The following is a 24827-nucleotide window of genomic DNA, read 5'->3' as shown; positions in this document are numbered from 1 at the left end:
AAAAGTATGGTCTCTCCAAATATTCAGCAACTCTACCACGATGCACCGTATCAGTTAGCCACTAGAGATATCAGGATCATACAGCATTATTGAGGAGCGAGTAGTTTATTATTAGTGGTATTTGAACAAATTTTTCAAATCTCTTATTGTGAATTATTTTGCTCAACATCCATAATCATTAATTGCTGTATTTAGCAATTATTTAAAATAATATTTACTCCTTTGATACATCCTCCCCAGGCTGAAATATAGCTTAAAGCATATAACAGTTAAAATTAATACTTCAAATACATTGATCCAACAAGCAAGTCTTCATCACTATTCTTAAGTAACAGCTGTGCAGTACAGATCAGCACCCACTTCCATTCTGCTATTGGAAACACCTTAAGGGGAGGTGGACTCACAATCCAGAACGCCAAACTTATGTACTGGGATTCAAATCCCATCATGGCAGAAGGTTACATTTGAATTCAGTAAGTATCTGGAATTTCAAAAACTGACTTTATGGGAACTACATAACCATTGCCATTTGTCATAAAAGAACGATCCTTTTCATTGTTAATATCACACAACACCAGGTTATCGTCCAACAGGTTTATCTGGAAGCTCCATCTTCAACCACCTGATGAAGGAGCAACGCTCCAAATGCTAGTGCTTCCAAATAAACCTGTTGGACTATAACCTGGTGTTGTTTGATTTTTAACTTTGTACACCCCAGTCCAACACCGGCATCTCCAAAATCACGTTCTTTCTCATTGTAACGAATAATTGGGACCATTTCTGGGGAAGGTGGGATCTGTTCAAGAGGGACAGGGCCAATATTCTTGCAGCTGGCTTTGCTAGCTGTTGGGTGGACTTTAAACTAGGTTGGCAGGTGGATGGAAATCCAAGGGGAGGCTCTGAGTTAGCGAGAGTGGGTGAGGGCTTAAGGAAAAAGAGAATCGAGATTGTAAATAAAAAGTAAGAACAACTGAGCAATGTAGCACTAAGATGAGTGGAAACTAGGTAGTGACAGAAAAAGTGAGCATGTTTTTAAATAAAGGTTCTTCTGGTGGAGGTGTTAAGAATCAAAAAGGAAGGTATTAAACCTGACATAAGGGCACTTTATCTGAATGTTTGCAGCTTTCGAAACAAGGTAAACAAATTTATGACACAAATCATCATGAATGAGTATGATTTAGTGGCCATTACAGAAATATAGTTGCATTTAACTACTGGGAGTTAAATATCCAGGGGTATCAGACTATTTGGAAGGAGAGACAGGAAGGAAAGGGAGGTGGCTTAGCTCTGATATTTAAGCCTGACCTCAGGGCAGTATTGACAGATGATATAGATTCTATGGAGAAAAAGGTTGAACCAATGAGGGTAGAAATTGCAAATGGTAAAGGGAAATACTCACTGAAAGACAGTCTATAGGTCAGCAAATAATAACACAGTGTGGTAGGCAAAAAACAAAGAAATAACTAAAGCATGCTAAAATGGAACAGCACTTTTTATGGGGGATTTTAATCGACATATTGACTGGTCAAACCATGTTAGTCAAGGCATCCTTGAGGAGAAATTCATAGAATATATCGACGATAGTTTCCTTGAACAGTACGCAATAGAGCCTATAAAGGAACAAGCAGCCCTAGATCTGGTCCTGTGTAATGAGACAAGAATAATTAATGATCTTATAGTCAGGGAGGAGCGATTTCATTATGGCTGAATTTCAAATAGAGATGGAGGGTGAGAAGGTAAAATCCATTACCAGTCTCTTGTTCTTAAACAAAGGAGACTACAATGGGATGAGAGAGGAGTTGGCTAAGGTAGACTGAGAGCAAAGACTACATGATGGGATAACTGAGGAACAGAGGAGGATTTTCAAAGTGATTTTTCAGTGCTCAACAGAAGTATATCCCAGCCAAAGGGAAGGACTGTAGGAAAAGGATAATCAGCCATGGATAACTAAGGAATTAAAGGAGGGTATCATATTGAAAGTTAATGCACACAAAGTGGCAAAGATCAGTGGGAAACTAGAGGATTACATGAGAGAGGAGTATGGCAATGAGGTAGAGGATGAATTTTCCAAATTCCCATGGTTGAATTGACCAATCAAAACAATTCCCACCTAGATGTGAATGACAATATGGATAAGGTTGGCACGGTGGCTCAGTAGTTAGCACTGCTGCCTCACAGCACTAGGATCCCAGGTTTGATTCCAGCCTCGGGTAACTGTCTGTGTGGAGTTTGCATATTTTCCCCATGTCTGCATGGGTTTCCTCTGGGTGCACCAGTTTCCTCCCACAGTCCAAAGTTGTGCAGGTCAGGTGAATTGGCCATGCTAAATTGCCCATTGTGTTAGGTGCATTAGTCAGAGGGAAATGGGTCTGGGTAGGATAGTCTTCGAAGGATCGCTGTGGACCTGTTGGGCCGAAGGGCCTGTTTCTACATTGGAGGCAATCTAATCTAAAAGGATTACCAAATCTTGTTGACACCAAACGATTTTAATTCTGCACTGGGGTCTGCTAACAGCAACATTCATTGTGCTTGAAGCCCATTTCTTTGCACCAGATTTCCAGTTTAAATTGTTAATAATCTGTTCCAACAAATACAAACCCAGATCACTAAAACCAGAGAAACCCACCTCACCTCTGCCCAGCACAACGACAACACAGCCTGCTCTCATTTACTTACAATTTCTTTGATTTGATAAAATAATTGAGTCTTTTTGCCTTTAAGAGTTCACTGAGTTTTTTAATTTTAACTCTCAAAGCAAAGTAAAATAACTCCACAGAGTTGGTATCCCATCACTGAGTCACCCTTTATTTACATGTAGATGTCCTTGACACTGACCCAGCTGTCTCAGGGTCAGCTCTCACTGTAAACAGAATTTCTGACAAGTCTCTTTATACTTGTCAGCCAGGGCTCCCTGATTGGAATGGAATTACAGCCCCAATCAGGGAACTCATATTCTATGAGGTCTACCTGGCTGACCTCATTACAATCACTACCCAAACACACACACTGCTTGCACGAATAACAATCCAATGTAGACAGTATGTCTTTAGCTGAGCAAACCCACTTACTGTTTCTGATCCTACCTTTCTGATTGTTCACCTCTTAAAGCAACATGACCCCAACCTTTTAAGTGTAACACATTACCATCTGCTTCAACTGCTCCTGAATCCCATTTTCCACAGTTCAAATTTAATTTTAAAACTAAAATGACACTCTACTTAGAATACGTGGACCATGGACTACATAATCTCATCACTGGACACAGGCTACACTTGATCAACATTCTAAAGTACTTGAATGCAGAGTAATTTAAATATCTGCAAATATCCTTCATTGCTTAAAATCTTTTTATAAACACAATCTAAGCCTAAGTTGATAACAATCAATGAAAATAATTAAATTCATCAAATTGCCTAGTAGCGCCACCTAGTCAGCAACTTTGGCTTTAATTCAGATGGCGCACTTACATACATTACTAGATTTCAAAATGGGCCAGTGGTAACACACTCATTTAGGTCAAAAACAGAATTCTGGTACAATTCCAAAGACTTTGGCATATCATCAAGGCTGACATTTCAGTGCAGTGTTGTGGAGGTGCTACATTTTTGGAGGTGCTGTTTTTCAGATGAGAAGTGAAATACTCTCAAGTGGACATGAATGAATCCAGACACTCAAAGAAGAACAAGGGGAATTAATTCCCCTGGTGTCCTGGCTATAATTTATCCTTCGACAAATATCCGACAGAGAGATTTTCAGTCACTTAGCTCGTCACGATTTGTGGGACTGAATTGTGTGTAAATTGCTGATATTTTCTAACATTACAATGTTTGAAACACATTCTATTGCCTGTAAAGCACCTCAGATTATCCTGAAGTTCTAAAAGGTGCTGTATAAATGCAAGCTAATTTCTGATGTTAAAAAAATCCAAAATAACAAAACGTTCTTTTACTGACAAATTCTCATGAGAAAATACATTTTGCATAATTAAGGATAATAAATTATTTGCAGCATAGATTTGAACCTTGGCCAATCTTATGGACAGCAGAAATCCGGAAATACACGTAAGATTTGAAGCTAAATATCCTTTCTGAGGGGGGGATGACAGGGTAGATATTGAGAAGACAGTTTCACGGGAGGGGGGTAATCTCAAAACTACAGGACACAGTTACAGAATAAAGGACATTTAAAACTGAAATGCAAATAAACTACTTCACCCATAAAGTCAAGAATGTCTGAAATTCTCTATCACAAGAGAATGGTGGAGACTAAATTACCGAAAAGTATTTAAAGAGAAGGGTAATAGATTTTTGAAACAACAGCTGAGTTCATCGCTATCCTGAGCTGGTGTGAAAGAATAGTTGAGGTCTGGGGCAGATCAGCCATGATCATTTTGAATGGCAAAGCAGGACTGAGGCACCAAACAGCTGACAGCTGCACCAATTTCTTATGCCTTATGTCCACCGGACTGTTAAAAACTTCAATAAACACATTTCTTAAAAAGTTGAAAGTTGTAAAGTTTCCAAAATGTCTGTTTTACCAGACTGATTTACTAGCCTATTTACCATAAGTAAAATTGGCTGAAATCCTAACTGCCTTGCAATGGACTAGCTGATGACAATCCAGGAGCTCCGATCAACAGAGGCAGCATCAGTATCAACATTAACAACAATGGAACTCGCTAAAATGAGATAACACAGATAAATTCAACATTTGTTTACACAGTTCAAACTGGAATTCTATGAGCAATTGATTTTACTGTGGAATAAATCATGATTGTGAATAGATTTATAAAGATCATTAAAATAATGTGTCCTTGAATAGCAGTGATTTGGACAAATGTTTGCCTGCCAATTCGATCTTAATTACCATAACAATGTTTTAGTACTGGTAAGAAATGCAACAAGAAATTCTTTAGCACCTGCCAATTCAATTCAAAGGGTAAAACTTGAAATAGTGAACTGATCATGAGCTTCACCTTTGATCAGTAAAAGAACACAGGTAGTCCCTGCATTGTGAACAGATTCCATTCTCGCGTCCATTTACAACTCGAATTGTATGCAAGTTGGAACACAGTGCAGGATAATATAAAATAGCCATTTGGAAGTATGAAGAAATGCTCATGTCAGATGTTTAAAATCAATATTAATACACCTATGTGGGATTGCATTTGTCACCACTATTGCTCCTAAGTGAGACATTTGGAAATCGGGGTCTGTCTTTTTTTGCAAGTTGCTTTCCGATTCACAAGACTGTAGCCGATTGGTAAATCGTAAATTCACATTTGTTCCAACCTGTGGGCTCTTGATGAAGCTGAAATCTGGATGTGGTAGACCAATTCTAGCACAAATGGTGATCAACTCGGACACTGAAGTGGATAAAGGAGGTTGCTGTCGTCCTTGATAATGCCCTGACAGTTCTCCACTCTGCAAACCGTGAGGTTTGTTCATTTGTGCAGCTAGGGAATAAAAGACAAGATACAGTTTAAGCTATTTTCCACAGAGACAGAGATAAGAATTTTGCCAACAATAGGAATTGAATATAAAATCCAACACTGTACACACATCGAATCTAATACTATAGTTACTTACAATTAAAGTTTTTTTAGATTAGATTCCCTACAGTGTGGAAGCAGGCCCTTCGGCCCAACCAGTCCACACCGACCCTCCGAACAGTAACCCACCCAAACCTATTTACCTCTGACTAATGCACCTAACACTATCGCCAATTCATCTTTGGACTGTGGGAAGAAACTGGTGCACCTGGGGAAAACCCACACAGACATGGGAAGAATGTGCAAACTCCACACAGACAGTCACCCAAGGCTGGAATTGAACCTGGGACCCTGGTGCTGTGAGGCAGCAGTGCTAACCACTGAGCCACCATTCCTTTTTAAAAATAACTTACTTTTTAATGATATGCCAGTGGGATAAAAGGACGAGCTTTGATTTGAAGAACATCAAAAGTGTTAGTGATGAACAACTTCTGTCTTTGTTATTGATTTCAGTAATTCAACAAACTCAACTTGACAAAAACACTCATAATAAACTGAACATAAATTGATGTCAAATCATTGATAATTGATTTCCAGTATGAGTAGTTACTCTTGTTTAAGTTAACCTATTTTCTCAAAACAACCTGGACAGAGATGTTATTACACACCTCTGGAACAGATGGGATTTGAACTCCGGTTTCTTGGTCCAGGGGCTAGGACACTACCACTGTGCCACAAGAATCTTAACTATTGCATATTTGTGACAACAGTTAAACTGGAAGACATGAGATTTACTCAATTAACCTTTCTGGGTAACAGAAACTTTGCAAAATAGTTCTTTAGATAATCAAAAGATTGAATAAGGCACATGATCTGTGGCAAGAATTTGCCTCATGGCACCAATAGAAATATAATGAAACAGATAATAGGAGAAATGGCAATTCAGTCCTTTGGGCCTGCTCCACCATTCAATATGATCATGGCTGACTATCCAAGTCAGTAACCTCTTCGTGCTTTCTTCTCATACCCTTTAATCACTTTAGCCCCAAAAATTATATGTAAATCCTTTCTGAAAATATTCAATGTTTTGGTACCAATTGCTTTCGGTGGTCGAGAATTCCACTGGCTCACCACTCTCTGGGTGAAGAAATTTCTCTTCCTCTCACTCCTAAATTGCTAACCCCGTATCTTTAAGACTGCAACCCCTGGTTCTGGGCTCCCTAGTTATTGGGAACATTCATCCTGCATTTACCTGGTCTTGCCTTGCTGGAATTTTGTAGGTTTCTGTGAGACACCTCCCCCTACCCCTCATTCTTCTAAACTCTAGTGAATATAGTCCTAACTGATCCAGTCCCTCTTCCTACAGCAGTCCAGGCATCCCAGGAACCAACTAGGAGAAAGTGAGGAGTGCAGATGCTGGAGATCAGAGCTGAAAAATGTGTTGCTGGAAAAGCGCAGCAGGTCAGGCAGCATCCAAGGAACAGGAGAATCGACGTTTCGGGCATAAGCCCTTCTTGAAGATTCCTGAAGAAGGGCTTATGCCCTAAATGTCGATTCTCCTGCTCCTTGGATGCTGCCTGACCTGCTGCGCTTTTCCAGTAACACATTTTTCAGCCCAGGAATCAGTCTGGTAAACGTTAATTGCACGCCCTCCATCATCAGAACATCCTCCCTCAGATAAGGAGACAAACTGCAGATAATACTCCAGGTGTGATCTCACCAAGGCTCTGTACAATTACAGCAAGAGATCCCTGCTCCTGCAGTTAAACAGTCTAGCTGTGAAGGCCAAAATGCCATTTGCATTCTTTCAAGCTGCTGCACACATCCTTTCAGTGACTGGTGAACAAGGATGTCAAGATTTTGTTGCATTTCTCCCTCTCCCAATCTGTTGGCATTCAGATAAAAATCCATACTCCTATTTTTGCTACCTCACATTTATCCACATTATCTACTCATTATCCATAATCACTCAACTTGCCCAAGTTACAATGAAGTTACAATCCCTGCATCCTGCTCACATTCCACCCTCTCACCCAGTTTTCTGTTATTGGTGGCAGGGTGAACTGGACGGATTATCATGTCTCACTGTGATGCCTGTTTGAAATGCATGCATGAGGATGGTTGTAAGATAAGAATAAATTTAATCTGATAACAATTCCTGCATTTTCAAAGCCTGTTATCATTTACTGTCATCAAGTTACCCGCATAAACATTGCCAAACTGCACAAAGTGCACACATGCATTTAGGGGAGAGGGAGAAGGCAGGAATGGGAGCAGGAGACAGCGGGAGCAGGAGAGAAGAGCTAGCGAGAGCGGGAGAGAAGAGCTAGCGGGAGGGAGAGCGCGAGAGCCGGAGAGACGGCACAAGAGAGAAAGCATGCCAGAGTGCGGGAGAAAGAGAGTGCAATAGCGAGACAGCAGGAGAGAGAGTAAGACAGCACGAGAGCAGGAGAGAAATATAGGCAACGTGAGGTGGTGGCGGGGAGAGTGCGAGAAGGTATAGCAGTGGACGTGGTGTACACAGATTTTAACTAAGTGTTTGATAAGGTTCCCCGTGGTAGGCTCAATCAGAAAGTAAGCAGGCCTGGGATACAGGGAAACCTGACTGTCTGGATGCAGAATTGGCTGCCCATAGAAAGACAGAGGATAGTGGTAGATGGAAAATATTCAGCCTGGACCTTGGTGATCAGTGGTGTTCCGTAGGGATCGATTCTGGGACCACTGCTCTTTGTGATTTTTATAAATGACTTGGATGAGGAAGTGGAAGAGCTGGCTAGTAAGTTTCCTGATGATATGAAGGTTGGTGGAGTTGTGGATAGTGTGGAGGGCTGTTGTAGGTTGCAACGGGACATTGACAGGATGCAGAACTGAGCTGATAAGTGGCAGATGGAGTTCAACCTGGAGAAATGCGGAGTGATTAATTTTGGAAGGTTGAATTTGAATGCTGAATACAAGATTCTTGGCAGTCTGGAGGAACAGAGGGATCTTGGGGTCCATGTCCATAGATCCCTCAAGCTTGCCCCAAGTTGATAGGGTTGTTAAGAAGGCATAATGCTATGTTGGCTTTCATTAACGGGGCATTGAGTTTAACAGCCCCGAGGTTATGCTGCAGCTCTATACAGCCCTGGTTTGACCATACTTGGAATATTGTGTTCAGTTTTAGTTGCCTCATTATAGGAAAGATGTGGCAGCTTTAGACAGGTACAGAGGAGATTTACCAGGAGTGCTGCCTGGACTGGAGGGCATGTCTTATGAAGAAAGGTTGAGGGAGGTGAGGCCTTTCTCGTTAGGGCAAAGGAGGATGAGAGGTGACTTAAGAGAGGTGTACAAGATGATGAGGCATAAGTAATGTGGATAAACAGAGACCTTTTTCCCATGGTGGGAATGTCTGTTATGAGGGGGCATAATTTTAAGATAATTGGAGGAACGTTTTTGGGGGGAGGGGGGGAGGGAGAGATATCAAAGGCAGGTTCTTTACAGACAGACTGGTGGGTGTGTGGAATGCACTGCCAGCGATGGTAGTAGAGTCAGATACATTAGGGACATTTAAGCGATTCTTGGATAGGCACATGGAAGATAGTACAATGAAGGGTATATAGATTGGTCTGATCTTAGAGAAGGATAAGAGGTTGAAGGGCCTGTACTGTTCTATGTTGCATGAGAGAGCGTGAAAGCGGCAAGGGCGGGGGTGTGTGAGAGAGAAGGAAAGAGAGTGCAAAGGAAAGAAGAGGGGTGAGGGATGGGGAGACGGGAAGGGGGGGGGGGGGGGGGGAGTGGGGGTCAGGTGGCAGACTCTCCTGATTATTTCATGCTTGATTACTTAACACTATATTATCTTGGTCACTGATGATAAAATTACTTTCACATTGTCATCCACTCCTCATGATTGTAGGTATATGCAACAAATTCAATATAACCCTGGAACTAGTTAATAATAGATAGGCATAAATGGTCTACAAACGATAGAGTCATAGATCCTACAGCACAGAAACAGACCTTCAGTCCATCCAATCCATTGTGACCATAATCCCAAACTAAGCGAGTCCCATCTGCCTGTGCTTAGCTCATACCTCTCCAAACATTTCGTATTCAGTATCTAAATATCTTTTAAACATTGTAACTGTATCCATATCCACTACTTCCTCTGAAAGTTTATTCCATACATGAACTACTCAGTGTAAAAAAACTGCTCCTAGTCTTTTTAAAACTTTTCTCCTCTCAACTTAAAAATATGCCCCATAGCCTTGAAATCACCACCCTTGGGATAAAGTTACCTGCCATTCACCTAACGATATCTCTCAAGATTTTATTAAGTTCTCGCGGGTCACCCCTCAACTTAATGCACCCTAGTGAAAAAAAGTCCCAGCCTATCCAGCCTCTTCTTATACCTCAAATCCTCCATCCCAGCAGCATCATGGTAAATCTTTTCCCAATCTTCTCCAGCTTAATAATATTCTTTCTCTAACAGGGCAACCAAACTGGACATAGTGCTCCAGAAGTGGCCTCATCAATGTCCTGTACAATCTCAACATAATGTCCCAGTTCCTATACTCAAAGATCTGAGCAATGTACGCGTGCTAAATGCCTTCTTAACCATCTTGTCTGTGTGAGGCAAACTTCAAAGAATTATATACCTGAATCCCCACGTCTCTCTGTTCTACAACACTAGCTAGGGCCCAACTTTTAATTGAAGAAGTCCTGCCCTTGTATGTTTTACCCAAGTGTAATACCTTGCATTTATCCAACATAAATTCCACCCATTCCTACTCCTGATATATTTCACAGCAGAGCTTTCAATCATCACTTCAAAAGTACAAGGGTACAGTGGTTTGTATAGATGGATGGCAAAGTGGGAAGAAGGGCTTTTGCCCGAAACGTCGATTTTGCCTGTCCTCGGATGCTGCCTGAATTGCTGTGCTCTTCCAGCACCACTGATCCAGGATTTCCCACTGCCAAGCAAAAACTTTTGAATGTAAATTGAGACAGGGAATCAAATTCACACACATCTTTGGGAGTTACTGGTAATTCTGCACTAGTTTTGTAATTACCAAAAAAGACCACATAATTTTATATATGTGTTTGGTCTTTGGTAGAATGAAACTAAAAAATGTGTCCAGCACACAGTCATTTCAAATGGGATGTATTACTTACCAAGTTTTTTCACTGGACGTTGATGTGGGGTGTATCCTGGTTTCTCACGAAGGGCAGTGGACATCTGAGAGCTCTCTTGCTTAATATTGGAGGATATATTTGTTTCTTTCTGAGGAGCTGCACTTGCACCATCGATCTTCAGAATTTCCTTCAACATCTGTGTTCCTTTCTAAGAGAAAAATTAAAATATTTATTACATTGATGAGAAAAAATGAATCGATTCTACATAGTTTCTCCTGCATCCATAAAATCAAGATGCGAAGAAAACATCCAAATTATTAATTGAATATGTGACAATGCTGCTCCTTTAACAAGTTTATGTTGTCCTTGGTTTTTTACAAAAGGGGTTGTAAAAGGCAGAGGTTCTGCTTTGTCTGGATTTAGGTCACTGATTATGGCTAACAGATACTGCCTAAGGCAACCATCAAGGAAAAGGGCTTTCAGGTGTTTTTTTTAATTAAACACTTATACAATGAAAGGGGAGTGGCCACTTCATCCAGTTGAGGGACTTTTCTAGTTGGCTTTAGTTTTAGCTGGGAACAGAGAGAAACATCTGATGGAGTAGAAAAGCTAGGGTCTGGGCTACCTTCTTGAAACATTTTGAGGGGGTCTGGCCTTGTCCATAACAATGACAAATGGAAGACCACATCCGCAGCAAGTGCTCCTGCTGAAGGAACCTCAGCTCAGAATTGATGAGTTGGAATCCCAAGCATTGAACACTGCTGCACATCCATGAGGGGGAGAGTTACCTGGACACTGTTTCAGGTGGCAGTTACATCTGGTAGATTAAGTATCACAAATTCGGCCAGTGGCCAGAGACAACAGGGTGTAGACTACAAGTGAGGCAGGTGGAAGGACCCCCTATTCAGGAACAGAGAAGCCACAATCTTGACCTGTCCAACATGTAAGAGGTACTTGCTTTCCATGTGGATGAGGAACAGGGCTAAAATGAGGATGAGCCAGCTGACCACAGCACCATGGCACAGGAGGCCATTCAAGAGGGGTAGCAAAAAGACAGGGGGTAGTTGTGTAAGGGATTCTATAATTAGGAGAATATACAGCATCCTTTGTAAACAGGATAGAGAGTCCCACATGGAATATTGCCTGCCCGGTGCCAGGGTGAAGGATATTTCTGGCCGGCTTGAAAGGATATTGGAGCGGGAGGAGGTGGATCCAGGTGTTGTGGTCCACATCAGGATAAACAACATAGGCAAGACTAGGAAGGAGGACCTGTTCAGGGATTATCAGGAACTCTGTCCTCAAGGGTTATAATCTCCAGATTACTGCCTGAGCCGTGTGTAAATTGGCATAGGGACCCGAGAATAAGGGAAGTACACACATGGCTAGAGGAGTGGTGTGGGAAAGAGGGGCTCCTTTCCATGGAACACTGGCATCAGTATTAGAACAGGAGGGATCTATACTGTTGGGACAGTCTCCACCTGAACTGAGCTGGGACCAACGTTCTAACGGAAAGGGTAAACAGGAATGGCCAATAGGAAACAAAGCAGCACATTTTCAGCTGTGGGGTTGGATTCAACTGCATGGAAAAATATGCAAAAAGGTGAAAGGAAAGGAGAACTCAGGAGAGGTTATTAAACTCTCTAGCACACAAAGTAGGACAGCATTTGGAAATGGTCAGGAATCAAATTTCAAGCACACTGGACAAACAAGTGTGAGGAGAGGGACAGTAATACAGTACTGAAGGTGCTCAGTTGGAATGCACACAGTATACAGAATAAGGTAAACAAGCTTGTGACGCAGAACCAAATTGGCAGGTATGACGTGGTGGGCATCATGGAGATATGGCTGCAGGGGGATCAGGACTACAAGATAAATATCCAAGGATACACATCCTATCAAAAAGGCAGGCAAGTGGGCAGAGGAGTGGGGATGCCACATTAGTAAGAAATGAAATTAAAATCAATAGCAAGGAACAAAGTAAGGTCAGATGATGCAGAATCTGTGGGTATAGTTCAGAAACCGCATAGGTAAAAAAATCCATTATAGGGGTTACAGTGATCATGGGGAATTTCCATATTCTGGTGGACTGGGAAAATCAGGTTGGTAGTGGATTGCAAGAAAAGAAATTTGTGGAATGTCAATGAGATGGCCTTTGGAGCAGCTTGCAGTGGAGCCCACAAGGGACAGGCAATGCTGGATTTAGTATTGTGCAATATGGCAGATTTGATAAGGGAGCTTAAGGTGAAGGGATCCTTAGGAGGCAGTGATCATAATATGATAGAATTTACCGTGCAATTTGAGAGGGAGAAGGTGGAATCAGATGTAATGGTATTACAGTTGAATAAAGACAACTACACAGGCATGAGGGAGGAGCTGGACAGAATTGACGGGAAAAGAGCCAAACGGAAAAGAAAGTAGAACAGCAACGGCAGGAGTTTCTGGGAGTAATTCAGGAGACCCAGTAAAAATTCAGCCTGAGGAAAAGGAGGCATGGTACAGGGAGGATGAGACAACCATGGCTGACAAGGGAAGTCAGGGATAGCATAAAAGCTAAAGAGAAAGCATATAATGTGGCGAAGGGCAATGGGAAGCCAGAGGAGTATGGTGGCCTTTCCCAAGGAGAAGGTGCTAGAAAAACTGAAAGGCATGAAGGTGGATAAGTCACCTGGACTAGACTACCCCCCAGAGTTCTGAAGGAGATAGCTGAAGAGATAGTTAAGGCATTAGTGGTGATCTTTCAGGAATCACTGGAATCAGGCAGGGTCCCAGAGAACTGCAAAATCTCTAATGTAACCCCCCACCGCCCCCAGTTTAAGAAGGGAGTAAGGCAAAAGATGGGAAATTACAGGCCGATTCGCCTGACTTCGGTTGTTGGTAAGATGCTGGAATTCATTGTGAAGGATGAGATTTCTGAATACTTGGAATTGCATGGTAAAAGAGGGCCAAGTCAGCATGGTTTCATCAAGGGGAGGTCATGCCTGACAAACCTGTTATGACTTCCACGAAGAAGTAATGAGCAGGTTAGACCAAGGAGAGCCAATGGATGTTATCTAACTGGACTTCTAGAAGGCCTTTGATAAGGTGCTGCTGAATAAGATAAGGAGGCTGCTGAATAAGATAACGGCCCATCGCGTTACAGGCAAGGTACGAGCATGGATAGAAGATTGGGTCCTTCTCAGGATAGCAACTGGTGACTACTGGTGTTCCACAAGGGTCAGTGCTGGGACAACTTTTCACTTTATACATTAATGACCTAGATAAAGGAACTGAGGACATTCAGGCTAAATTTGCAGATGATACAAAAGGGCAGATAGTACTGAGGTAGAGAGGCTGCAGAAAAATTTGGACAGGCTAGGAGAGTGGGCAAAAAAAAAGGGCAGATGGAAAGTATGAGGTCATACACTTTGGTAGGAAGAATAGAGACATGAACCTTTTTTTAAAATGGGGAGAAACTTCAGACGTCTGAAGTGCAAAGGGACTTAAAGTTCTAGCCCAGGATTCTCTTAAGGTGAATTTACAGGTTGAATCAGTAGTTAGGAAAGCAAATGCAAAGGTGGCATTTATTTTGTAAAAACTAGAATTGTAAAATCAGCGATGTAGTTCTGAGGCCCTATAAAGATCTGGTCAGACCAGATTTAGAGTATCGCGAGCAATTTTGGGCCCCATACCTCAGGAGGATGTACCTTGAGTGGTTCCACAGGTGGCTCACGAGAATGATCCCAGGAATGAAAGGCTTAACAGGTGAGGAACGTTTAAGGACTCTGGGTCTATACTTGCTCATCTGGAGAGACCGCACCTGGAGTATTGTGTGCAGTTTTGGTCTCCAAATTTGAGGAAGGACATTCTGGCTATTGAGGGAGTGCAGCATAGGCTCATGAGGTCAATTCCCAGAATGGCAGGAAGGATGAAAGGGGATCTGATTGAGACGTATAAAATTATTAATGGATTGGATACACTTGAGACAGGAAGCATGTTTCCGCTGATGGGTGAGTCCGAACCAGAGGACACAGCTTAAAAATAAGGGATAGGCCATTTAGAACAGAGTTGAGGAGAAACTTATATACCCAGAGAGTAGTGGATTGATCTGCTCCAGAAGGCAGTGGAGGCCAAGTCTCTGGATTCTTTCAAAAAACAGATGGATAGAGCTCTTAGAGATAGTGGAATCAAGGATTATGGGGATAAGGCAGGAACAGGATACTGATTGTGGATGATCAGCCATGATCATAATGAATGGTGATACTGGGTCAAAGGGCCGAATGGCCTACTCCTGCACCTATTGTCTATTGTCTTACAGAATACTGAACGGCCTGGACACAGTGAACACTGTGAAGATGTTTCTATTAACAGGAGAGATGAGACCACGAGGGCACAGCCTCAGAGTAAAGTGAAAATCCTTTAGAAGGGAGAGAAGGAGAACCTTCTTCAACCAGATTGATGCTAGGACTGTGATGGACAAATCATGTGCATGTCGTACCACAGAAAAAAAGTAGCAGCTTGCATTTAGCAAGTGCATAACATAGTCTCGATGCAAAATAGTCTTAATTTAAACAAAACTGGCAGAAAATCAATACTGAATTTCTTTGTCTGTATGCCAGAAATGTACAAACTGACAGAATTAATCTTCCAGCAAATTGCTGAGAAATGTCTTTACCTTTTATGTGGGCAGCACACTGGTTCAGTGGTTAGCACTGCTACCTCACAGCACCAGGGATCCAGGTACAATTCCAGCCTCAGGCAACTGTCTCTGTAGAGTTTGCACCTTCTCCCTGTATCTACATAAGTTTCCTCCGTGTGTTCCAGTTACCTTCCAGATGTGCAGGTTAGGTGGATTGGCTGTGCTAAGTTGACACTAGGTGTCCAGGGACACACAGGCTATGTGAATTGGTTGGTAAATGTGGGGTTACAGGGATAGGCTGGGGGGGGGGGGGGGGGGGAAGAGGCGAGAGAGTCTTCAGAGGGTCGGTGTGGAAATGTACACAATTACCCTTTCAGCAAAATGATAAGTAGCTATAATTGCCGAGAAATGTCTTTGCCTTTTGAATGGTCAGCATGCTGATTCAATGGTTAGTGTTGCTGCCTCACAGCACCAGGGACCTGGGTTCAATTTCAGCCTCAGGCGATTGTCTGTGTAGAGTTTGCACATTCTCTCTGTGTCTGTGTAGGTTTCCTCTGGGTATTCTGGTTCCCTCCCACAGTACAAAGATGTGCAGGATAGGTGGATTAGCCATGCTAAATTGCTCATAGTGTCTGGGGATGTACAGGTTAGGCGGATTAGCAATGGGAGTTGCGAGGATAGATTAGGAGGGTGAAACTGGGATGGTCTTCAAAGAGTTAGTGTGGACGTGTTGGACCGAATGGCCTGTTGCCACACTGTAGGGATTCTATGGATTCTTAAACAGCTCTCTGGGCAATTAGGGATGGGCAATAAATGCTAGGCTTGCGATCAAGCCCACAGTCTGAGTGTGAACAAAAAAAAATTTGATAGTTACACTAACATAGCAGTTATCACAGCTCTCTTCCTGAAGTGTTTTTAAGTCCAAACAAAAAGCTGCCAACATGCGATTGAAAAGATGACAATGCCTACCATGGCAAAAGATTGTGGGGATAGAGGTTCTCCAGTGATTCTCTCACTTTCTTTGGACTGTGAGCCTTGTACATCTTCTCCTACTTGTTCACCAGGGCATTTTACAGAAACTAATGGTTCCTCAAACTCGGATGGTACCTGTTAATATATTACATAACATTCAATTCAATTTCAACTAAAACGGTAGAATTATAAAGAATGGCTTGAATTGTTAAGGAATTTTTGAATCAAAATTAAATGAAAAAATGTTTAAAATAAGCTTTAAAATTACAGTACAGTAAGATAAATGAGAGAGTAGAAAGCATACAGCTTAGTTTGCCATGTCTAAATGGACAATATCAGCAAAACAATTTTTTTGTTGCAAACAATGCATTTTCATAATTGAAGTATGAACAGGAGGGCTTTATCAGAAAAACAACCTGCATTGCTATAGAAAAAGCTTCACTGTGACAGCTCAGTTTGTCAAACTGTTTCAAAACAAAGCTTAAGTACACCTTGTTAAAAATCACACAACACCAGGTGATAGCCCAACAGGTTTATTTGGAAGCACTAGCCTTCAGAGCGCTGCTCCTTCATCAGGTGGTTCTGAAAGCTAGTGCTTCCAAATAAAGCTGTTGAACGATAACCTGGTGTATGATTTTTAACTTTGTACATTCCCAGTCCAAACCAGCACCTCCAGATCATTAAGTACACCTCGGAAGAGAAAAAACTTTTGATGTTAACTTTTAACAAGTGGCTTAAAAGCTAAACTAAAATGTACATAAGACAATGACATAAACACACAGACACATGTAAATTAAGATAGTCAAAAAAATTAAAATTCAAAGACTAGTACAAGTTTCCGCGCATTGTGTCTGGAAAATTGTTGGGGAATGGTTGGGTCAAAGAAAAACAGAAAACTCTGCTTAAAGAGGAAACCAGAAGAACTGAAGATGTTTGAAATCAGAAACAAAAACAGAATAACGTCTCTGAACAGGCTGATTAGAAAAATAGATTAAACAAAACTTTAAAAATTAAGGAACAGAAGTAGGGCCTTCTTGTGGCACAAGAGTGTCCTTGCCCCTGGCTTAGGGGCCCTGCTCAAGGTTGGTGATAATTTCTCTGAACAGGCTAATTTGGAAAACAAGGCACAGAAGTCTATTCACTTCCATTGGCATGTTCTGCCATTAAACTTGATTATAATTGATCATCATTTCTATTCTAGTTACTCACTTTGGTTTCACCAATACCATCACCTAAGAAACATTTATCAACCATTGTACATTTACAATTGACCTAGCCTTGGCCTAGCATTTTCTTTTGGGTTGGGGAGGTGTTCAGCCGAGGCAAGAAAAGCAGAGGGAAACTTGTGATTTCATGTATCAATTATGTGAAAAATCAGATTCTGACAACGCTGTCAAACAGCTTAGTTCTACTTTTGACATAATTATGCTCTCCTTATCTTCTAGTCCCCCACCAGAAGGAATGGATTCTCTTGATGCAGCCTGCACATAAAATCACAATAGTTCAATCATTCCATGCTGTATCACAATTCCTTCCAAAGATCACAGCTGCCTTACATTCTTCCGGCACAATGTTACAGATCAACTATAGATTACCGAGGGATAAATAAATAGCTGATTTTCTTTCATGCCACCTTTATTTCAGTTTACCACACTTAATGTTCAGTGCCTTCTTTAAGCCGAGAGAGCAAGGGGGTGCTTACCTTATTCCTTTCTAATGATGCAGACTGTTGACAATTTAATAATGCAGACTTCTGTTCTTTTGGGTCTTCATTCCGTCTTAGAATCTTCATACTTGGTTTACTATTGCTAGCACATGCCTGCAATGTTTCACAACAAGTTTGTGCTTGTCAACTCAAATACAGCTTGCCTAAATTAAAAATCCTATTAAGATCAAGATTTATGCCTTCTCTACCTTAAAGAAAACTAAACGAGTAAAAGTTTATATCTTCAGCCTTTGGCTAATTTAATGGAAAAGTGAACACAAAGACCATTTGATGTAAAGTACGGTAACATCCCTTCAGACTTGGGTCTTATAAATGCTGAAATGTATACATGCTAAATGTAGACTTCAGAACATCACATTTCCAAGTTAAAATTCTAATATTTGAATATTACCTGTTTACTTTGTAGTTTGGAAACGGATAGCTGTGTCTGGCCAAAGTTTTCAGGTCCGTGAGTTCTGGCCTTGAAACTTTCAGAGTTATCCTCTTTTGCTGAAAAAAACAAGATGGAGAGTTTTAACTCTGAAGTACAAAATAAATTAATATTTCAAGTATAGAACTGTGTCAGAATGAAGACAAAAATACATATAAATCATATTTAGTAAGAATAACGTGAAATTAAACAGATGAGGCAGTAGAATGGCTTGTAAAATACTAACTAAAGGAAAAAAAATGGGAATTTGTTAATGTTACTAAATCTTCTAAAGGGTCACTAAACCCAAAATGTTAACTCTGTTTTCTTTCCACAGAATATATCAGACCTGTTGAATTTCTTGAGAAATTTCTTATTTTGTTTCAAATTTCCAGCATCCGCAGTTCCTTGCTTTATGATGGGAATTTGTGTTTGTGAATACAACATTTGTTCATTGGGCTCTTTAGAGATGAGTTATTTTCTAGTACAGGTCACAGCACTTAATCTACTTAAGAATACTTTGTGTGCTGTCTTACCCGTCTACAATTCTACACGGAAATGAACTGCAGGAAGCGACCACATGTCCTGCTTGCTGGGAGTGCTGATGTAATGATAGTAATGAGGTCAACCAGGTGGACTTCATAGAATGAGCTCCCTGGAAAGGGCTGTTAATCTGGTCTATCAGGGAACCCTGGCGGACACATATAACCATGAGTGTCAGCGGCTCTGTTCACTCTGAGGCCTGGCTTGCAGAGAGCTAGATCAGTATCGCAGACAGTATAAATAAAGGGTGACTTGGTGATGAGATACTGACCTCTGTGGAGTTATTTCAGGTGACACACTGTTGAAAATGCAAGGAAGCAACAAAGACAGAAATGGAAACTGAGAAAGTTCACAAAGTGAAATTGGCTCCTGCAGACCTGAAGTTATTGTCTATGCTTGTCGTATTTAAAACCTTCATTACAAGTGGCCTTTTAGAATTTCAGGTCACCTCAGATTTGTCTAAACAAGCTCCCTCCAGTCCATGACCCTGACAATAAGGGAATTCCAGTCAATAGCGGGGAAGTAAAAACCGTCCACCTGAACAACCCTGTTGTTTTTACATCTTTCCATAAAAGTGCTCACATACCTGCTCCTTCATCATCTGCTGGTTGTTGGGAGGTCTGTAGTACAATCCCATCAAAGTGATTGCACCCTTCTTATTCCTGAGCTGTACCCATGTGGCCTCACTGGAAGAGCCCTCCAAGGTGTCCTCCCTCAGTACAGCAGTGATATTCTCAATAATGCTGGGAAACGTCTAAATCCTAAAATGTTGAGCTGTCAGTCTTGACCCTCTCTCAACCAAGTCTCTGTAACAGCTACAACACCATAGTTATATGTTATTAATCCAAGCTCTAAGTTTATTTGCCTTATTTGTCATACTTTTATTATTGAAACAAATATACCTCAGACTACCAGTCCTGCCATGATCAGTAACCCCATCAGCTTAGCCTTACCAGCCTTTGTTTCTGACTCCTCCTCAGTCATTTCACTTACTGCCCACCTGCCACACTAGTTTAAACGCTCTTGAATGGCACTAGTAAATCTCCCTGCCAGGATATTGATGCCCCTCCAGTTGAGGTGCAATCCATTCTCCTTGTCCCTCCTGCCCTGAAGGAGACTTCAATGATTCACATACCCTCTTACACAAGCTCTTTAACCATATATTTAATTATATTATCTTCCTATTCCTAACCTCACTCGTCACAGGACATCTTAATAAGTTGTTTCCTCTCATCAGAACAAGAACATCCTATATTCTTTGTAACGCACACATGAAGTATTAACATATAATGTGCTAGCTCAAATTTCAAACATTACCTCTTAGAAAGTATAACCAACAACTTCAAAAAAGTACGGATTCAGAACTCTTGATACATTAAACTATCATGCCCATATCAATTTATTCCATATTATTCATCACTTTCACAAGAGTATTTTAATAATGTCAAAGTCCATTCCATTGTCATTCAAAATGGAGTATTTTAAATAATCATAAAGTTGAAGAATTTGAAATTGTACTTGTGAACTTCACCTTATTTAAGATTCGCGTTAAAAGTTAATCATATGAACACAAAAGTTCACCCCTTAAGCCTGCTCTTCCAGTTCATGAGATCATAGCTGATCTGATTGCAGCTTCAAATCCAGGTTCCTACATATCCCTGACACGCTTAACTAAGAAAGAAATCAATCTACTTTGCCTTAGAGATAGTCAAGGATCCTGAAAGACAGGTCCCTCTGATGTAAAATATTTAATAGCAAATATTTCTCCTCAACTATCTTAAATGTGAGACACTATTTGAAACTATGTCTCCTAACTCTAGACTCTCCGACAAAGGGAAACATCCTTTCGGCATTTGCTCAGCCCCCTCAGGAACTTACATGTTTCAATCAGCTCACCCCCCCATCTCTCTAAACACTGAGGGATAGGGCACAACCTGTTCAACCTTTCCATACAAGATAACGCTATCTTCCCAGTAATGAGTCAAGTGAACCTTTTTTGAATAGCTTCTAATGCAATTTTGCCCTTGCTTAGAAAAGAAAGCCCAAATTATATACAATACTCTGGATAATGCTCCCACTTAGAAAAATATCTGTGCATTTCTTTTTAACAATAAAAGACTATTATCACTATTAGAATTATGAGTAGCTCACTCATCTGAAACACTATTTCTCTCATGCACAATAACAGGAATTGTTGGAAAAGCTCAGCAGGTCTGGCAGCATTTGTGGAGAGAAATCAGAATTCATGTTTCAGGTCTAGCAACCCTTCCTCAGAACTAAGGAATGGTCACTCGAGTCGAAACCTTACCTCTAATTTCTCTCCACAGATGCTGCTAGACTTGCTGAGCTTTTCAAACAATTTCAGTTTTTGTTTCTGATTTACAGCATCCTCAGTTCTTTCTGTTTTACACTGTTTCTCTCCACTGTTGCTGCTGGCCTGCTGAATGTTTTCAGCTGATTCTGTTTTTAAGACAAATAACATATGTTTTGATATCTGGGAATGATGAGCAATTTCGAATGAAACAAACGTATATAACGAAAGACCAAATTGTTTAAATGAATCTGGTCAAAATTTGTAGGACGAAACATTGATGGATAATTTCAAATCCTAAATTATTGGTGAAAGGTGAGAGATTAAATCCTACATTTATTTCCACTCCTCTCCACAGGTTTTACAGTGTAATGCACCCACAATCACCATCTTCACTGAATTTCATCATTCAAACAGAGCCAGAATAAACAATACTGGGAACTTCACCTAACAGATTAGTGCTTCTAACACAAAGGTAGTAATTCTGGCCATGGAAACTATCATTGAGGGTTAGAAATTTCAAATTGCATTATTATTTGAAAACAGACCCTTTCACTAGTTGATAATCACTGCGAAGTAACAAGATTTATTTGAATAAATAACATTATCAACATTAACTTAAATTAGAAAATTTTCAAAATAGATGCGAGTTGCCAATAGTTTCTGAAACATTAAATCACCTACCATTCAACTGGCTTTATTTCAACTAATAATTTTTGCCATTGTCACATTGTTTCAATGAGAGCTGGATATATATATTTGAAAATGATGCATTCAGAGGGCTACGAGGTAGGACTAGAGAATAGGGCTCTTTTGGGATCTGGTACATACACAAGGGGTTGAAATGGTCTCCTTCTGTACTGAAAGTTCAATGATTTTATAAGCCCATTTGCAATGGTTACCTTTTCTGGCACATGCCTGTTGCTCTGATGATCCCCATTTCTGTTTCTGCTGGCCATCGATTTTGAATGGTCGCATTTTATTTTCTGTTGGATGGGGATTTTTGAACTGAAACCCTGAAACAGTTGCTGGCTCAGTCACAGCCTGGAAGGGCAGATGGAAGAGTAAAAATAAGCATATACACTGGATCCAAAATAACATACAATGTACATTAAATTGTGCAGTATCACAGTGCCTCCCAGTGTGATGGACCTTTTGCTAGCCAGCATAAAAATGGTTTGGACATGATAAAAATTTTAAAACTTTGGTAATCTTTATAATACAATGGATTTTATGATTTTCATATTTTGATTTCAACAAGTTTCATGATTCTGTCAACTCCATACAAGATATTTTACCCTGTACATCAAAAGTACTAACACGCTGTAGCCTCCATTAAGAAACAGTACACCCTTTAGCAAACAACTTGCATTTATATAGCACCTTTGAAGAAAAGGAAACATCCCAAACTTCATTAAAGTGTCATAAAACAAAGTATGACACCAAATCACATAAGAAGTTAGGTCAAATGGCCAAAAATGCAAGCCAGAGAAGTAGATTTTGAGGAGGAACAAAGTCAGGGTAAGAGTAGTGTAATAAAAGAACTGCAGAGCTTGAAGTAGAGGCCATTGAAAATGGAGCAAGTATAATTCAGAATGTGAAAGAGGTTAACATTGGAGGAGCTCAGAAATTTCAGATAGTTCTAGGGTTTGAAAAGATTACAGAGATGGGGGGGAACAAGGCCCTTAGAATTAAAAAAAAAAGGCTAAAGAACTGTAGATGCTAGAAATTCAACAGACAAAATCCAAAACTGCTGGTAAAACTCAGCAAGTCTGGCAGCACCTGCAGGGGGAAAGCAGAGTTCACATTTCGGATCTGGTGACCCTTCTTTGGATCAGAAAATGTTAACTCCTCTTTCTCACCACAGATGCTGCCAGGCCTGCTGAGATTTTCCAGCAATTCCTGATTTTGTCAGTTGAATTCAAAACAAGAATGGAAATTTTAAAATCAAGGTGTAGCTTAAACACAAACCAAAATGGATCAGCAAGCTCAGAGTGATAGGGAAAACAGGATTTGCTACAAATGAGAAAAGGGAACAAGGATTCAGATAATTACAAGTTTAAGGACGGTAGAATGTGAGACAGCGATCTCTGTGCCTTGGTAATAGTTGATTCTAGTGGAAACAAAGGCACAGATGAATATGTCAGCAGCAGATGTGCTTAAACAGGGAAAGAAGTCAAGCAATATTAGAGAGGGGAATCTATGTGGTATTAATTATTGTGCAACTATGAGATTAGAAGCTCATCTCAGGTTATGATATAGCACCAGACTGACTTCAAATCAGACTGTTACCGGAGAGAGGGATGCAGCCACAAGGGAGGGAATGAAGTTTGGAAGGGGTACTGGAAACAGTGATTTGAGACCTCCTAATATTTAATTGGAGGAAATTTGCTCTAGCATACAAGATATATTGCATGCGATTTGTAACTTGGATTATTCATTTTAACACTGTTCTAAACTTCTTCAGAAGCATATTGAATGAACTATTGTTGAATCATGTCAAATGTTAATGATTTGGACTTGACTTGAGAACTACGTTTACCTTTTCTTGCAAAGCCGAAGAGTGTTTACTGGGTAAATCTGTAGTGCGGGAATTGCTCTGTATGGAGTGGGGAGTAGGTCCAAAATTGCTATGCAAGGACAGCCATACAGTGGAGAATTCGTCTTCTGGCTTTACATCAAGAAAACATATTTCAGTTCAAGTAGTAAATCAATTGTCATAAGAAAAGGAATCGGTGTTAATTTTGGAATTCCACTCAACATTTAAAAGTACAGTACAAAATAATGCTGTAATAAGAATGCTGAATTAGTCGGTAATGTTCTATGAACAAAAAGGCTCAGAACAACTACAACATGAGCTGACTGTCTTAATAAGAGGTTATGTTGCCTTCTAATACGCCAGAGTGACATTTTCATTTCTCATACCCATCAGTGACTTTCAATAAGATCATCAGTAAATGGCAAATTAATGGCTATTTGCTACTAGGAGCATAACTAGCATGGAAACAAACCTCAATTCACTTACAGGAACAAGAACTGTTAATTCAGCAAATCAACATTTATCATCAGGGACCATTAGACTAGAAGGTTTAATGTGACTACATAGCAAAAATATTCTATTCTCCCTACTTGGGGCAAATGCAGAACTTTGTTAATCCATGACATGCACAATCAGGGTAGGGGTATGGCAACAGAAGCATTAGCAGTGCAAAACTCATTAATCTATTTTTTTTTAAAAGTCTATTAACTACAAAACAACAGCTTCAAATAATTAACATCTTCCCTACCATCTTAGCAGATCCTCCTTGGTGCTGGTTTTCAACATTTTGATGAAAATTAGATGGTCCATTTGCTTTTTGATGGTTAACATGATTCTTCTGATTTTCTGCCCTGAGGTATAGTTGTCTTCCACTCAGCTGCTAAATAATAATATTCACAAGTGTACAGCACCCCTTAAAATTCTTTATATAAAACCTCTGTCCAAATTTGGATTATGTAATTCTACATCAGCATTTCATAATAATTAAAAAACAAACTGTCCAAATTTGGACTATATAATTCTACACCAACATATTAAACATTAATATGTTTAAGATTCATTCCAGTGACCTTCATAATTGGCAACGGTCAATTAAAATCTTGAGAGTT

General features: G+C 40.4%; 1 protein-coding gene across 5 annotated transcripts in view; it reads right to left on the bottom strand.

Annotated features, from left to right (window-relative positions):
• The window catches only part of xrn1 (5'-3' exoribonuclease 1), a 120640-nt gene that overhangs the window by 9658 nt on the left and 86155 nt on the right, over positions 1-24827 (bottom strand). For 2 of the 5 annotated variants that reach the window (XM_043702782.1, XM_043702783.1), the window contains exons 33-40: positions 24467-24598; positions 23722-23850; positions 22082-22223; positions 18308-18405; positions 17893-18009; positions 16188-16325; positions 10643-10811; positions 5292-5455 (exon numbers count right to left, since the gene is read on the bottom strand). In XM_043702782.1, coding sequence (XP_043558717.1) covers positions 5292-5455; positions 10643-10811; positions 16188-16325; positions 17893-18009; positions 18308-18405; positions 22082-22223; positions 23722-23850; positions 24467-24598 — 1089 coding nt within the window. The remainder of the gene's footprint in view (positions 1-5291; positions 5456-10642; positions 10812-16187; positions 16326-17892; positions 18010-18307; positions 18406-22081; positions 22224-23721; positions 23851-24466; positions 24599-24827) is intronic. The other 3 variants (XM_043702784.1, XM_043702786.1, XM_043702785.1) reach the window with 3 other exon arrangements.

Source organism: Chiloscyllium plagiosum, chromosome 13 (assembly GCF_004010195.1).
Source record: "Chiloscyllium plagiosum isolate BGI_BamShark_2017 chromosome 13, ASM401019v2, whole genome shotgun sequence".
Lineage (NCBI taxonomy): Eukaryota > Metazoa > Chordata > Chondrichthyes > Orectolobiformes > Hemiscylliidae > Chiloscyllium > Chiloscyllium plagiosum.
Note: the sequence above shows the minus strand (reverse complement) of the source record. Positions and strands in the feature narration are given on the sequence as shown.